Genomic DNA, 14,173 nt, shown 5'->3' with positions numbered 1-14,173 from the left:
CGCGGCGTGCCCAGTAGAAGGATGGCCGGCCCCAAAGACCATGATGCCTTGCATGTGACTCTGCCTGGTTTGACCTCGAACGGAGGGTCTAGGATTTCTTCTCCCCCTGAGCACAGAATTTCTCACATTGTCCCCGAATCTCATCATCCTGTGGGGTCCTGCATCAGGGAGCCTGTGAACTTGGGACACAGTCTATGTTTGCATAAGAATTGTTTTAACTTTCGGACATTTTATCTGACACTATCAACAATATGTGGTTCCACTCCAGGGCGTCTGGCTTGTGAAAGAGTTTTTGCAAGAGGTTTCTGTAAAATTTGGGTGAGAACAAAATTTAAAGGACACCCAGAGGATGTGTGGGACCCTGAGAAAGGAGCCGGCCAATGGCAGGGCGCCTGGCACTTGGCCCTTCAGGGAGCTGACTCCTGCAGCCCGGGTTAGGTCTGCCCCAAGCCCTGGGTACACCATGAAGTCGTACTGTCTCCTGCTGATGGAGCATAAGCAACTTGTTGTAGTTTGAAGGTTTAAATTTAATCTCAATAACCTTGGCTTTTAGTGTTAAATGTGTGAGAGAATTTCAGTTTAAGATCTGACTGACTCTGATTTGGTTGTGTTCAACACTGAGTAGCATACAAATGCTCATAGAGGTTTTGTTAGGTAGGTTTGTAGGTCTGCATGATGTTCAAAATGCTTAGAATCTGATGTATCAATTTATGGTTAGAGCTTGAAATACCTAGGACATCTAATTAATCGAGTTCATCATGTTTGTGAAATGTCTTAAAAATTAGAGACTGAATATATCAAATGCTTAAGTTAATAGAATATTAATTGCAGAGTAAGTGAAGACACACTCACACAAAAGTAACTAGATTCATAAGTAAGCTTTTAAATGGAGCTCTAAAGCTTGGGGAAGCTGGTGGAGAGTTTCAGGACAGACCTTCCCAGAATGTTCCATGTTGGCATACGGATTATTGTGAGCTGAAGGCACCTGAGACCCTGCAGGCTCAAGGGAAACTTTTGTCCCCCTCTTAACTACACAGAAGAACCTGAATTGGGGGTCTTTCCCAGGATAAGGGTGATTAACAGATCAATTTCATCTGAGTGACCCATCTGTAAGGCAGGGCAAGCATTTGCTCTTCTTATCACCCTGTGAAGGGCATCCCTTTCCTCTGAAGTCCCAGACCCCCACCCCCTTCTGCAGGATGACAAATGGACCTCATCTGCCTGACTTTGGAATTTCCATGCCAGCGTGGATTCCCCCTTACCGACGCCATTAAATTTGATTTTCTCCTGCTAATCTGTCTCACGTCAATCTGATTCTTACTCAAGCTAGAAGGACCTTTGAGAGGTCAGGAATTCTTGCTCCCCGACACTGGTTTAAATTTATAATTGTAAATGATAACATTTTATAAATTAAAACATTTTAACTCAGCAAGACCACTCCTGGGAATTTGCCCTGAAGATAAATCTCCAACAATACAAAGCACATATGCATAAATTATTCATTGCGGCATTGTACTGCAAAATATTGTAAACCACCCAAACAGCCCCGGGTGGTGGAGTAATGGTGCATCTGTCGGTGGGCGCTGTGTGTTGGTGACGCGAACAAGGAGAGTGCGTTCACACCGTGCGCAGCGATTTTCCGTGTGTGTTAAGTGAATGTGCTGCAATAAAAAATGTATTTGGCCTTTGTCCCCAGCTCCTAGGGCAGGGCTCCTAAAACCCTTGGGATTTCCTGAGTTACAGAGTATCACTCAGAGCCACACTGGAGTTTATGCTGATGAGATAGGTCAGGGTGGGGTAGAGGCTGCTTGGGGGGCGGCTTTCAGCCCCACCCCTGACCTGTGGGAGGGAGGGGGTGAACACAGGTTATAGGAACTCGTGAGCAAGGAGATTCGGAGGGCTTCCGGATTGGACACTCAGGTGCAGGGAGGTTCGATGCTCCTGTGCCCACACCTGGCCTTGTACCTCTCTTCCATGCGGCTGTCCCTGAGTCGTATACTTAATGATAAACTAGTACTCTAGTAAGTGCTTTCCTGAGTTCTGTAAGTCATGCTATGGAGTTATCAAATCTGAAGACGTGATCCCCCAACTTTGTAGTCGAGTTGGACAGAAATGCAGGTGGCCTAAAGACCTGATACTCGTGACCGGTGTCAGAGCCAGGAGGCAGGCTCCTGAGATAGCGGGGTCTGCGCTAGCTCCGGGGAGTTACTGTCGGCGTAGGATTGAATTGTAGGACACCCAGGTCGTGCTGGAGAATTGGAGAATTGATTGTCATTTGTGTGGGGGAAAAAATCCTTACAGTGAAAAAATGTCAAACAGGACAAATAAAATGCAGATGTATCTGCTTATTTGTGCAAAAAGATGCACAGACAGGCTGAACCAGAAACTAAGGAGATTGATTTCTCTCAGGGGCGGGAGGGAGCCCAGTGACTTATCCGAAATCCTGTTAATGTTTTACATACTAAAAAATAATAGGATAAAATCAACAAAAATGGGGGAAGGACCCAAAAACAGAGTGCAAGCGGTAATAAGTGACTCCGTGATATATCAATGGAATAGCACAACCACAGTGATGTGAAGAACACAGCATTTTAACTATATACTCTCAAATTAAAGACAGAACTCTAGTTAAGCACCAGATTCTAGTTTGTTCGCTTATTTGTGTCATCGAATGGCTTGCCAATTCTGAAAAGGACTCCAATGTATTCTAAGACTAAGCAAGTAAATATATTGAGAACAGGTTTCTCCAACAGGTTTCTCCCTGTTGGAGGGGGAGTTATCAATAAGGGAGGGGCAAACTAGAATAAACCCTGAGATTTGGGGTTGGGATTGGTGGGATCACTATGCACTCATGGAGACACGTGCATGTCGTACATGCCGCACACTCTATAGATACTGTATGGACACATTGTATAGCTTCACGTGGGCTGGGTCTATGCACGGATACACACTTGCACGCACACGCACGTGTGTATATGCACACACAGATACACTCACAGAGACGAGGGAACTATAGATCGCGCGCGCGTGTGTGTGAATGTCTATATTATATATCACACCCCCAGCTCTGTGTACCCAGAGTGCCTGAAGCAGCACCCACAACCAGCACCCAGATCCCCGTGGCACAAATCAAGCCTGGAGCATCTTTGTGCAAGAAAGTGAGGAAGTGCCCAGAGACTGAGGGACACGTGCCCAGAGACTGACGTCCACGAGCCAGATACGAAACAATGTGAACACAAAAATAAATGCTGATAGCAGTGGATTTTAGCCTATTGAATAAAATGGGAATCAATGGGTCACACTGATGTAAATAAATGAGTAAATAAATGATTGGGGGGGTAGGGATGGCAGTCAATCTCCCAGAAAGGGGAGGAGGGAGAGGTTTTCTTTATGGTAAGCTAATAGAACATCAACCAATTAGGTGTAGAAAAAATGCTGAATTTAGACAATCACCACTTGGAAAATACAGTATTATTGATTCAGTTAAGAATGGTCAATGAATGCTAAAATGAGGGAGGAGTTGGTGAGGACCAAGATATTTATATAGTCTCAGAGCATCTTCCCACAAAATGTGTATTAATTTACAAAGGGCAAATGGTAAGGTCACAGGGCAAAACTCCTCAAAGCCACCTTAGCTGAGTGACCTAAGTTAACCTCAGGGGTGGACAACCAGACCTCACGTGGCTCCTGACGTGACACTGAGGGGAACACAGCATCACTCCCGGGAATGCATCCTCCAGCTGATCATGACAACACACCTCATGCGTGTGAGCTGAGGCCAGTCTACAGATCACCTGGCCTGCAGGCTTCAGAACCGTCAAGGTCATGACAGACACACTGAGCTGCCCCAGGTGAGAAACGGGTAAGGAGGATGTGGCCAGGCTCCTGGACCGTATCTCAGGCCAGATTTTTTTTTTCTACAAAGGACATTATTGAGACAATTAGGAACATGTTAATAAGGTACATAGATTAAATAAGAGTATTGTTTCGAAGTTAAATTCCTGATTTTGATCATTGCATGAAGTAAGCACATGCCCTTCTTAGGAAATCCACACTGAGGTATTTAAGGGTAAAGAGGCAACTTCCTCTCCAAGGCTCAGAAACACTTTAGCCAGGTGACTATCAGAGAGATGGTACTTGCTAGAGAAAGACAGGAATAGGGGGACAGATGACAGGTCATGATTGGCAGATGAGCAGATGGATGGAGGGCTGGCTGGACAGATAAGAGCCCAGTGATGATGGACACAGTACTCACAGCCCAGCCCTGACCTGCCCACCCCCACTCCCCCCACCTGGCCTCCAGTGTGTCCATGGTTTCTCTGGAACACTTCGAACACTTGTCTCACCCACTTCCTGGTCACTGCCCCCTGTTCCAAAGCTGCTCAGACCCCTCACCTTGCCTCCCTGGCCTGGAGGCTGGATAGTCCCATATCGTCTGAGCGCCCAGCCCTGTGTCCCCCCACATGACCGCACTGGGGCCAAGGGGGTCCCCCCAGGACTCTGACCCATGTCACCCGACACTGGGAAGCACGCTGAAAATGCCTGTCTCTTTCCTGTTTCTTTTGCATGAGCTCCCAAGGCTGTCATCCCTACCTCCCAACCCAGCCGTTAGTGCTAGGGCCTGAGTTCACCTCTCACCAGGTGGGGTGTCTGGGCTTAGGATCAAAGCCCTCAGAGGAGGATAGGTGCTGGAGTGGGGGCCATGGTCAGGCCTAGCCAGGCGGGAGCAGACCTGGGCTTCCCAGTGCTGAAGCAGAGGGGGAAGTGGGCCATGCTGTGGGCTGGATAATGAGACTCTTGCCAACTCCAACATCCTCAGACCTCCCACCTCCCCTCTAGCTCCAAGGGAATGGGAGATGGGGGTGCTCTGGGAGCAGGGAGCCCTTTCATGCCCCAGGGATGGGCTCACATCCCCTCTCCTGTGGCCCAGGGCCCGGTGGATCCATGCATTCTCTCATTTCTTCAGTGACTCATGCCTGTGGGCAGGCAGTTGGGGGAAGGAACCATATGTGGGTGCTTGCCCAGAACAGGGGAATTCAGATACTCCCGTCAAATGGGGTAGTTGTGTGGGGACCAGGAACGGCAGCAGGGGATGGAGCAGCTCTGCTGGATATAGGGTAGGGGGTAGTCAGGGATGGAGCCCAGATCCTAGAGGCTCCCCTGAACAGAGGTGAGCTTATTTCTTTGCAGTCAGCCGAGCAATGGACCAGACAAAGCCCTGTCCACGCTGGGCCCTGACACCCAGGGCGGCTCGCACAGTGGCCCTGGCCTTGTCCCTGTCCGTGAACCGCGGCTTCCCAGGGCGGCTCACTGCCCCTCTACCACCGCTCTTCAGGAACCTTTGGGGTTCCTCTGGGCAGTAGGGGTTTGGCATGATGCCAGTGCTCACCTACGCGGGGGGGTTGGGAAGGCAGGAAAGAGGCCAGCGGGACGGAGGATGCTCAGGAGAAACAAGAGACCCAGGTGGATGTGAATCTTTACTTAGAGAAAAGCAACAGAGCTAGAAGCTCAGGGGGCAGGGGGCATCAGCGAGGGGTCCTGGAAGCAGGGGCACGACCACAGGATGTGAGAGCGTCGGGCGAGGGCTGTCACAGGTGCCGGCGCGGGGCGCTGCCGAGACAGAGGGGAGGAGGGGCGAGAGCGGGCGCTGCGAGGCGGGTACACGACCCCTCACCGCCCACCTGCGTGGGAAGAAGTGCATGGCTGAGCCCCGCCCCTCCACTTCCAGTTCACGTGACCCCCCGCCCCCATCCCCTCCTCCCCGCCCCTTCCCCCCAGCACACCTACCCGGGCTGCAGGTGCGGAGGCCTTCACTGGGGGGCCGGGGGCGGGACGCTGCCTGCCGCCTTCCGCGCCGCCTCTTTCTCTCCCAGCGCGGAGGCCTTGCCGGGGGGCTCGGTGGCCGCCGCCCCCGCCCCCGCCCCCGCCGCCGCCGCCCCCGCCCCCGCTGCGCCCGCCTGGGTGGGCGCCTTGGGCCCCTCCTTGACGGCGCGGTAGCTCCCCCCCCAGGCCGAGGGTGTCTCCGTGCCGTGCTTGCGGCTCAGCGGGTAGGCCCCGATGGCGGCCAGGATGCTGCGGTGGCGCTCGGGGTCCATCTCGGTGTAGTACATCTCCAGGGTCAGCGGGGTGCAGATCTTGTGCTGCGGGAGGGGGCGGGTCAGGGGCGGGGTAGGAGGGCAGAGGGCGGCACCGGAGGCGCCCGCCTCCCACGCTGCCACACGGACACCTCCGTGGGACCCTCCCTGGCACTCTGCCCAGCGGCATCCGAGCACGGGAAGGCCTGGACTGCCCCACGCCCCACCCCGTTCCGCAGCTCGCCAGGCCTTACCCGAAGCAGGAAGCCGTCGGGGCAGGTGAACTGGTCGTACCAGATGGCCTTGTACATGATTAGGACACAGCCCAGGAGCGCCATGGCAAAGGCGATCATCCGTGCGGTGGGCAGCTGCAGGGGCGGGTGAAAAGGAGAGGGACCCCGTGGAGGGGGGTGTGAAGCCGCGGCAAGGGCCAGGGCAGCGGTCAGGGGCTCACTGGCATCTGTCGGGGGAGCGCTTCTAGCTCCCAACAACAGAGGAGAGGAGACAGGGCAGGTTTCACTGATGAAAACCAAAAGGCTTTAGAAATGGTATGCTAAAAATAACCAAAACCATCATTTAGTGAACTTAAGGGCTAAAAAAACAGGGGGGGGGGGAATATTAAGCGGATACACAGCAGAAGTGACTTTCCATACTACATACAAAACCCAAGAGTGGCTAAGGCAGAGACACACGGCCCACTGGGAAAAGGGGCACACAGCAGGAGGAGGGGGGGCCCAGAGTGGCTCTCGAAGCTCCTCGGAAGGAAACTGCTGTTCTCACCCCCTTTATAGCAGGATGAAGGCCTCTGAATGGGGTGAGAGCAGGCGAGGGAGCAGGGGGGCCCCAGCCAACCGGCTCAGAGCACGGGCACCCATGCCTGCAGCTGCCTGCTCACCATCTCCCCTGCCCTGAGCCCCCCTGGAATCGACCACCGGGCAGCGTGGGACTGGGAGGTTGGGTTACCCTGCGCCCTTCCTCCGGGTGGTTACAGGCCAGCTTCTGGGCCTCCAGGTCGGGGAACTTCTTGGGCTGGTCCGGGGAGGACAGCTGGTATTCAGTCTGTGTCTTGATAACCACCTGTGGAAAGAGATGACCTGGAGGACCCTGAACTGGGAGGACTGGGAGGGGTCCAGGGGTCAGCTGACCAGCAATGGTGTGGGTCCTGACCAGCTGCCAGGACTGTCTAGTGGCTAGGCTCCACTGGTTACGAGCCAAGGCTAAGGGAAGGTGGATGCTGGATGCCTGCTGGGCCATGGCAGCCCTGGGGCCTGGCCACACCACAGAGGGAGGCCCTCAGTCTGAGGGCTGCCTTCAGTTCTAAGGGTGTCAGCTCTCCTTGCCAGGAGCTTCCCCTGTAGCTGTTCCACATCTTGGCTCCCTCCTCCAGGAAGTCCACCCTGACTTCTCCTCTGGCTCCCAGAGTCTTGAGGCCCCTACCACATGGGGCGCAGGCAAGTACAGTCCTGTGCTCTGTGAGTGCTCCCAAGGGGCAAGCACTGAGCCTTCCCACCTGTCTGTCGAGAACGAGGTCCAGAACTATAGTAGACACCACTGAAGCCCGCCCAGATCCCTGGAGAACTGCCCTCGGCCAAAAGTTGACTGACATGGGTACAGATGGCTGCCCCCTCCCCTCCTGCTGGGACAACTTCTGATGCCGGTCATGCTCCAGAGCTCCGGTGGGGTCAAGCAGGACTACACCAGAGCTGAGTTCTGCTTCCTACAGATTCCTCCAGAAAGGGGCTCTCCCTCAGTCGTTGCACAAAGACCTTGTCTCGGGCCCACAGGGAAGGGTGGGCATTTTTGCTTGCTGAGCCCCTGCTGACGGCCCTTCCTGCTGACCCAGGCCCTCACCTGCTCAGGGAATGGTGGCTGGAGCTGGCTGACATCCAGGGGGCTGATCAGAGGGACGCTGTCCGTGGTAGCCCCGTCCTGGTCCCCGGGGTCTTTGCCCGGCTTCCCGGAGAAGCTGCAACCCAGCTTCACCATGGTGAACGGTGGTCCTTGTCCTGTGCAGAGGTACAAACTCAGGTTACTGCCCACTCACCACCTAGCGGATGTCCATGCCAGCTTGTGAAGGAGCGAGAGGGCCCCAGGCTGGCCCCAGTGTTCCTCATGCCAGAGCCAGGGCAGGCCATGCACGGACAGGCCAACCTCTCAGGACAAACTGGGCATGTTCAGCCACAGGCCTCTAGTCCCTTCCTGCCCTCTGGTCTCCCCGTGGGCCCCAGAGCCACGGACAGGGTGGCGCGTCTGACCAGTGAATGCCCAGACACACAACACTGGCAGAGTCTGCCATTAGCCAGCCTGCTCTAGGGCACATTCTAAGGGCTGCTATTGTGCTCAACGAAAATGACCCCAGGGCGCCTGGGTGGCTCAGTTGGGTAAGCGTCAGACTCTTGATTTCGGCTCCGGTCATGATCTCAGGGTCCTGGGATCGAGACCTGGATCTGGCTCTGTGCTCAGCGGGGACTCTCAGATTCTCTCTCTCCCCCTGTCCCTCCTCCCTTCCCCTAAAATAAATAAATACATAAATAAAATCTTTTTTAAAAAATCATCTGATCAATTTAAATAATGTCTGGGAAAGTATTTGACAAGATTCAACATCTGTTTATTATTTTAAAAGTCTATTAACACTCTAGGGGCAGAAGGACACCTCCTTAATCTGATTGATAAAGGCCATCCACAAAAATCCCTACAGCAATCCTTATTGAATGTAAACAGTGGAAGCTTTGCCTTTTAGATGAGGAAGGAGATAAAAAGGCCTTTTATTATCAGTTCTATAAATCATGGTGCTGGAGGTCTGAGCCAAGCTGTAGGGCAGGAAAAATGGATAAGAGATAACAGGCCTGGACGAGGTCAGGTAATACTCTGTTCATGAATCGAACATTGTGTGCGTAGAAAATCCACATGAATCTGTGGATCCATTACAAAGCTTGAAGAGTGAGTCCAGCAGGGTCCATCCAAGGCTTTTAGGAGTCATTATATTTCTATGTATCAGTGACAAAAAATTAGAAAATAAGTTTTTGAAAGACTCTATTTAAACGGTATTGGAAATACCAAATGCTCAGGAACAGACTTCAGAGAAATGGAAAGAAATTCCATATGGAAAATCATGGAAGACCTCAGGCAAAACATTGACTAAGACAAAAGGAGACCTAACTTCCTTAACAAGTGGGGAACAAAATGGTAATGGATTTTGGAAGGTTCCACATGTAAAAATGTCATTTCCCCCCAAAATATATCTGTAGAATCAATAAATACCAATCAACAGCCCAACAGAATTTTTTTGTGTGTGAACTTGCCAAGCACTGTAATTTTATACAAAAAGTAAAGGAACAAGAACACATGTGACATCTTGTAAGAACAAGTGGGTATTCATCCGCCAGGTGCCCAGCTTACACAGCCGTGTGGTACTGGTGTGTGGTGCACAAAGCTCCGTGTGACACACCCCACACACAGGGACCACGGATTTGTGACAGAGATGCCATGCAAAGCAGGCGGCATGGCCACCTTTTGATAAACAGATGTCCACACGGAAAACGGACCTAATCCCTACCTCCCATCACACATAGAAATCTACTCCAGGTGGATACACCTAAGTTGGAAAAGCATCTTGAAAATAATACAGGAGAATATTTTCCTGGTCTGGGGGAGGGAAAGAGTTCCTCAATACGAGAAATAAGTACTAACCATAAAAGGACTACATTAAAATTAAGAACTCCCGCTTATCAAAACATAGCCTTCAAAGAATGGAAACAGAAAGCAAGACCGGAGAAGATATTTGCAACATGCAAAGGACTTGTGGGTTCGTCAACAAGAAATGTTCAGGTCCTAACCCCTGCTACCTGTGCATGTAACCTTACTAGGAAATAGGGTCTTTGCAGATGTGATCAAGTGAAGATGATGTCATACTGGATTACAGGGGCCCTAACCCACTGACTGGAGTCCTTACAGAAGGGGGAAATTTGGACACGCACAGGGAGGTGGTCATGTCAAGATGGAGGCAGAGGTTGGAAGGACGCATTCACAAGCGAAGGGATATCTGGAGTCGCCAGAAGCTGGGAGAGGCAGGAAGGATCCTTCCCTAGAGCCTCAAAGGGAGCACAGCCCTTCCCAGTTCTTGATTTCCAGCTTCTTGCCTCCATAGCCTGTGAAAGAATAAATGTCTGTTGTTTTAAGCCACCCAGTTGTGGTAATTTGTTACAGCCGCCCAAGGAAGCCAATACAGGGCAGATACCTAAAGTATGTAAAGAACAGCTCAAGTTGATAAAGAAAAAGATAGATAAACCCAATAGAAAAATGGACAGAGAAGGATTTCAAACGGCCATGAATACTAAAAAGGTGCTCACCCTCATTAGTCCAGAGGGAGACCAGTTAGAACCAGCTTAAGGAGATACACTGAAGCCCATCCAAGCCCAGGAGAGCTCAAGGAGCGAAAGACGCCGCACAGTGGTGTCAACTCAGAGAATCCACACACGTCGAACTTCGACCAGCCCTCATTCCGGGGTGCACAGCCAGCAAAGAGACGGGTGTGCATGACCGTGGATAGCAGTGCTGTTCCCACAGAAGTACACAGCACCACACATCATCCAGAGTAAAACAAGTCAATCAGCGGAGGCATTCCTAGCAAATGAAGGGTCAGAGCTGCATGCAAGCACAGCCCCGAATCCCACCAAATGAGGTTGGCCGAAGGAAGCCAGGCACAAAGCCGGCTCAAGAACAAGCCAACTCTGACATAACCTTTAGGAACCAGTCTCGGGTGATTAGGGACACGCACTCCAGGGGTCCAGACCAATGAACTGCTTCCGTGTCTGGAGAGGCTGGGTGGCCTGCCTTTGGGGGAGGGGAGCGGCTTCAGGGACAGGTGGGGATTTCTAGGCTTCACTTGGATGGTGGATGACTGGGGAGCACTTACCTTAAATCATTAGGCTACACATTTGTTTTATGTCCTCTTCCCAATATTCATTATATTTCACAACAAAAAGAGTTCAAAATAAACGAACCCAACAACCAAAGGACAGCAAGCTGGGGGCACAGCTACCCCATGCCCTCCCCCAGGATTTGGACCCTGATGTTCACCTGAACAGAGAAGGTGAACGCCTTGGCCACGGTGCCCTGGCTGTCCCTCGACTCCCTTCCTTGTGAGGACCGAAGGGCCGAGCCCCAGGGGCTGTTCTTCCCTCCCTGGCCATTGCCTGCACCCACCCTACAAAGACAGCTGGGCCTCTGAATCCCCAAACTGCTGCCCTAGGTGACTTCGCCATCCCCAAACGCCTCTCACTGTAGCAGCCCCACCAGCGCAGGTGCCTACCAGGCCCATAGGTGACCCAGTCTCTCACACCCCAGAGGCCAGGGCAGGCAGGGTGGGAATGCAGAGGAGCTCCCACCCAGAGGCAGAGAGGCAGGCAGATGCCCAGGATGGAGAGTGTGCAAGGTGCTGGGCAGGGAGGTCAGGGATGTGTAGGACAAGAGGGAGGGGTGGCCAGGAGCGGCACTGTGGGGCAGGCAAGAAGCAGCCAGCTAGGCAAGAGAGGGGCACCCCCATCGTGGACTTCCCCGGCCCTCCAGGGAGGAAGGTCTCATTAGGGCCCTGAGCTGGGGCCCTTCCTTGGATTTACGCGCCTGGCCCAGGGCCCTTTCAGGTCAGCGAAGCGTCCCCAACTCCCACTCCCTGGCTGGAGGGCTTTTCCTGAGGACAGTCGGGCTTGGCAGGGGAGCAGCCTGGGGAGGACTCACGGACACGTCCGCACCTGCCCCAGACAGGCGCGCGATGGGTTATTCTTCACGCGGACCATGGAGACGACGTCCGCTCTCTGTGAGGCAGAGATGGACAAGGAACCACCGGAATATAAATATAAAGAGGTCGGGCTTTGCAGCGCGAGGAAGAAAACGGCTCAGGAGCGCTGGGAAGGTGCCACGGAGGGAGGGACTGACAGGGGACAGTAGGGGAGGGGCGGGGGGGGCAGCAAGTGCCCCGGGCTTGAGGGGAGCTTCGCGGGGGGGGGGGGGGTGTGGCATTGCAGGGGGGGGGGGCTGGAGGCCTTCTGGCAGCAGCGTCCGCGCGGCTCACAAATCCAGCCTATGGTTTGCAGAGGAGAGTGCGGAGGGGCAGAGCTTGTGGCCGCCCCGCAGCCCCGCAGCCCCGCAGCCCTGTCAATCTCGGGTTGCTGGCCACGCCCGCTGGAAGGCTGGGCCGGGGTCTGCCCAGTCTCCCTACAAGGAGCTCCGCCTCTGGGGTCTCTAGGAGCCAAACCTAAGCTCCAACTCCTCCGACATGGCGTGATGTCCATGTTGCGTCATCGCGGGTTTCCATGGAAACGGAGCCGGGGATGACATATCTTCGTGAAGGAAAGGAGACATTTGGGGCCTTCTGGACTCTCCGCTTCTGGTTCCAGGCCTCATGCCCCCGGCAAAATGCTGGGGAAGGGGCTGGGCTACATGTGGGACCCCCTCCCCCGAACATTCGTTTCCCTCGCTGAGTCATGGGGACCCTCTGGGGAAGCTGGCTGGGCTCATTCACACGACAGACACAGAACTCCGTGGACTAGGGGGGTCACCCCTACTCCTCCCACTGGCCCCCCTCCCTCCCCCCTGCGCTGTAATTGTGTCTTCTCCAGCGGGTCATCTACTCCCACCCGCTGTGGGCTCCTGGGTCCGGGCGGTGCCTGCTCCTCTCCGACGTTTGGGGAGGGGGCGCGGGGTGGGCGCTGAGGCTGTGCTGCGGGGCCGACGCACCGACGGAGAGGCGGGACAGGGCCCTCAGCTGAAAGCACTACAGAAGCCCGGCTGCAGATCCGCGGGTCGCAGACTCGCATTCACCGCCCCCCTCGTATGCTGCGTCACTCAGAAGGGTGCGCGCCGGTGCGCACGGGCGCGGGCTGGTGCGGCCTGGGCACAAGCGTCCTGCGCGTGTCGAGAGCGTGCATGTGACTGCGGAGCGCAGGGCACTGCGTGCTTTGCTGGAACCCCGCGGAGCACACACCTCCGCCCCCGCCTCACCGCCCCCCGCCCCAGCCGCAGCCCCCACCAGAGGCCCTGCGGGCGGGTCCTGGGTTTGGCTTTTGGTTCAAGGGTAGGTGAACTGCGAGCGCCAGCGCAGCCCCGAGAGGGGAAGCGCAGGTTTGCGCCCAGCTTTGGCTTCCCACACACCAGCCACCTGTGGCCCCGAGTCCCCGGGCTGCGGCAGGTGGTTCTGGAGAAATACCCCTCTGCCTGCCTCCTGGCCACCACGCAGCTGCCCCCGCCACAGCCACCCCGCTCTCGGTGCCAGCAATGCTTCTCGGTGATCTGGTTCGTCCGACGCCTTCTGCCTCGACGCTTCCCCCCCCCCCCCCCCCCCCCCCGCCCCTCGACCCCCGCTCTCTCCCACCCTCAGACAGAGCTGAACGGGTTCTGGAACTGGCAGCCCCTCCCCACCTCGGGGACGCCCACCTCCTAGTGGCTCTCTCAGACCATGGTGAGGGAGCCGATGTTCAGCAGTCCGACCCCCACCCAAGCTGTCCGGCTGTGCTGAGGACCGGAGATCCGGGCAGCCGTCGGGTCTGTGCAAGGCTGGATACCTACGGTTCTTCTGGAAGGTCCAGGCAGCGGCTCACCCCGCGGAGGCCCCCCGATGGTCGGGGAGGCCTGGGGACAGCACCCCCGCTCCGGTCAGCAGAGACCCCAAGGGAGGACCCCCGGCTCGACCTGGCTGCCATTGGGTCAGCCGCAGTGCCCCCATCCCTGCACACGCATCTCGCACACGCACCTGCACACGCACCTGCACACGTACCTCACACACCCGTGCACACTCCCCTGCACACACTCGGCCCCCTTTGCCCCCGCTCCACAAGGAGAAATGTGGAAATGGCTCACAGGCGGCTCCAACGGGCAGCTGTTGCAGGATGCGGTCGCAGGACGAGGATGCGGAGGAAGGATGCGGTTCCAGACGCTTCGCAGCCGGGGCGGGGCGGGGGAGGGGCCGAGCCGAGACCGAGGCTGCTGTTGCCTGGGAGACGCGGGCGGAGGGACGGGAGCACTTGCGTCTGCTGCTGCCGCTGCACTCCCACTGTGCCCCCCCATCGGAGCTGTGCGGGGTGGGGGCGTGGGGGGGTCTAGCC

At 55.2% G+C, this 14,173-nt stretch overlaps 1 protein-coding gene across 4 annotated transcripts; it reads right to left on the bottom strand.

Annotated features, from left to right (window-relative positions):
* Window positions 1–5,464: 5,464 nt before the first annotated feature.
* LOC116629392 (neuron-specific vesicular protein calcyon-like) lies at window positions 5,465–14,036 on the bottom strand. 4 transcript variants are annotated; one of them, XM_032399687.1, is made up of 6 exons: window positions 13,929–14,036; window positions 7,926–8,080; window positions 7,038–7,151; window positions 6,329–6,442; window positions 5,788–6,140; window positions 5,465–5,681 (listed from the first exon to the last, which is right to left on the bottom strand). In XM_032399687.1, exons 2-5 carry the CDS (start codon window positions 8,058–8,060, stop codon window positions 5,811–5,813), a joined length of 693 nt encoding a protein of 230 aa, XP_032255578.1. In that variant the 5' UTR covers window positions 8,061–8,080; window positions 13,929–14,036; the 3' UTR covers window positions 5,465–5,681; window positions 5,788–5,810. The 4 variants fall into 4 exon arrangements, with proteins under 4 accessions (XP_032255578.1, XP_032255577.1, XP_032255579.1 ...); XM_032399686.1 differs by having other exon boundaries at window positions 5,465–5,610; XM_032399688.1 differs by having other exon boundaries at window positions 5,465–5,610; window positions 13,846–13,934.
* Window positions 14,037–14,173: the final 137 nt, after the last annotated feature.

The sequence above is a fragment of the Phoca vitulina genome, unplaced genomic scaffold (genome assembly GCF_004348235.1).
Source record: "Phoca vitulina isolate PV1807 unplaced genomic scaffold, GSC_HSeal_1.0 scaffold747, whole genome shotgun sequence".
Lineage (NCBI taxonomy): Eukaryota > Metazoa > Chordata > Mammalia > Carnivora > Phocidae > Phoca > Phoca vitulina.
This window is presented reverse-complemented; position numbering and strand designations above follow the sequence as displayed.

Excerpts from the sequence above, each read along its gene's own strand:
- LOC116629392 (XM_032399687.1), bottom strand. The coding sequence starts at position 8,060 with ATGGTGAAGCTGGGTTGCAGCTTCTCCGGGAAGCCGGGCAAAGACCCC. Across the intron at positions 7,152-7,925 it reads AGCCACCATTCCCTGAGCAG|GTGGTTATCAAGACACAGAC; the intron begins GTGAGGGCCTGG and ends CTCTTTCCACAG. Across the intron at positions 6,141-6,328 it reads CCGACGGCTTCCTGCTTCGG|CACAAGATCTGCACCCCGCT; the intron begins GTAAGGCCTGGC and ends CCCCTCCCGCAG.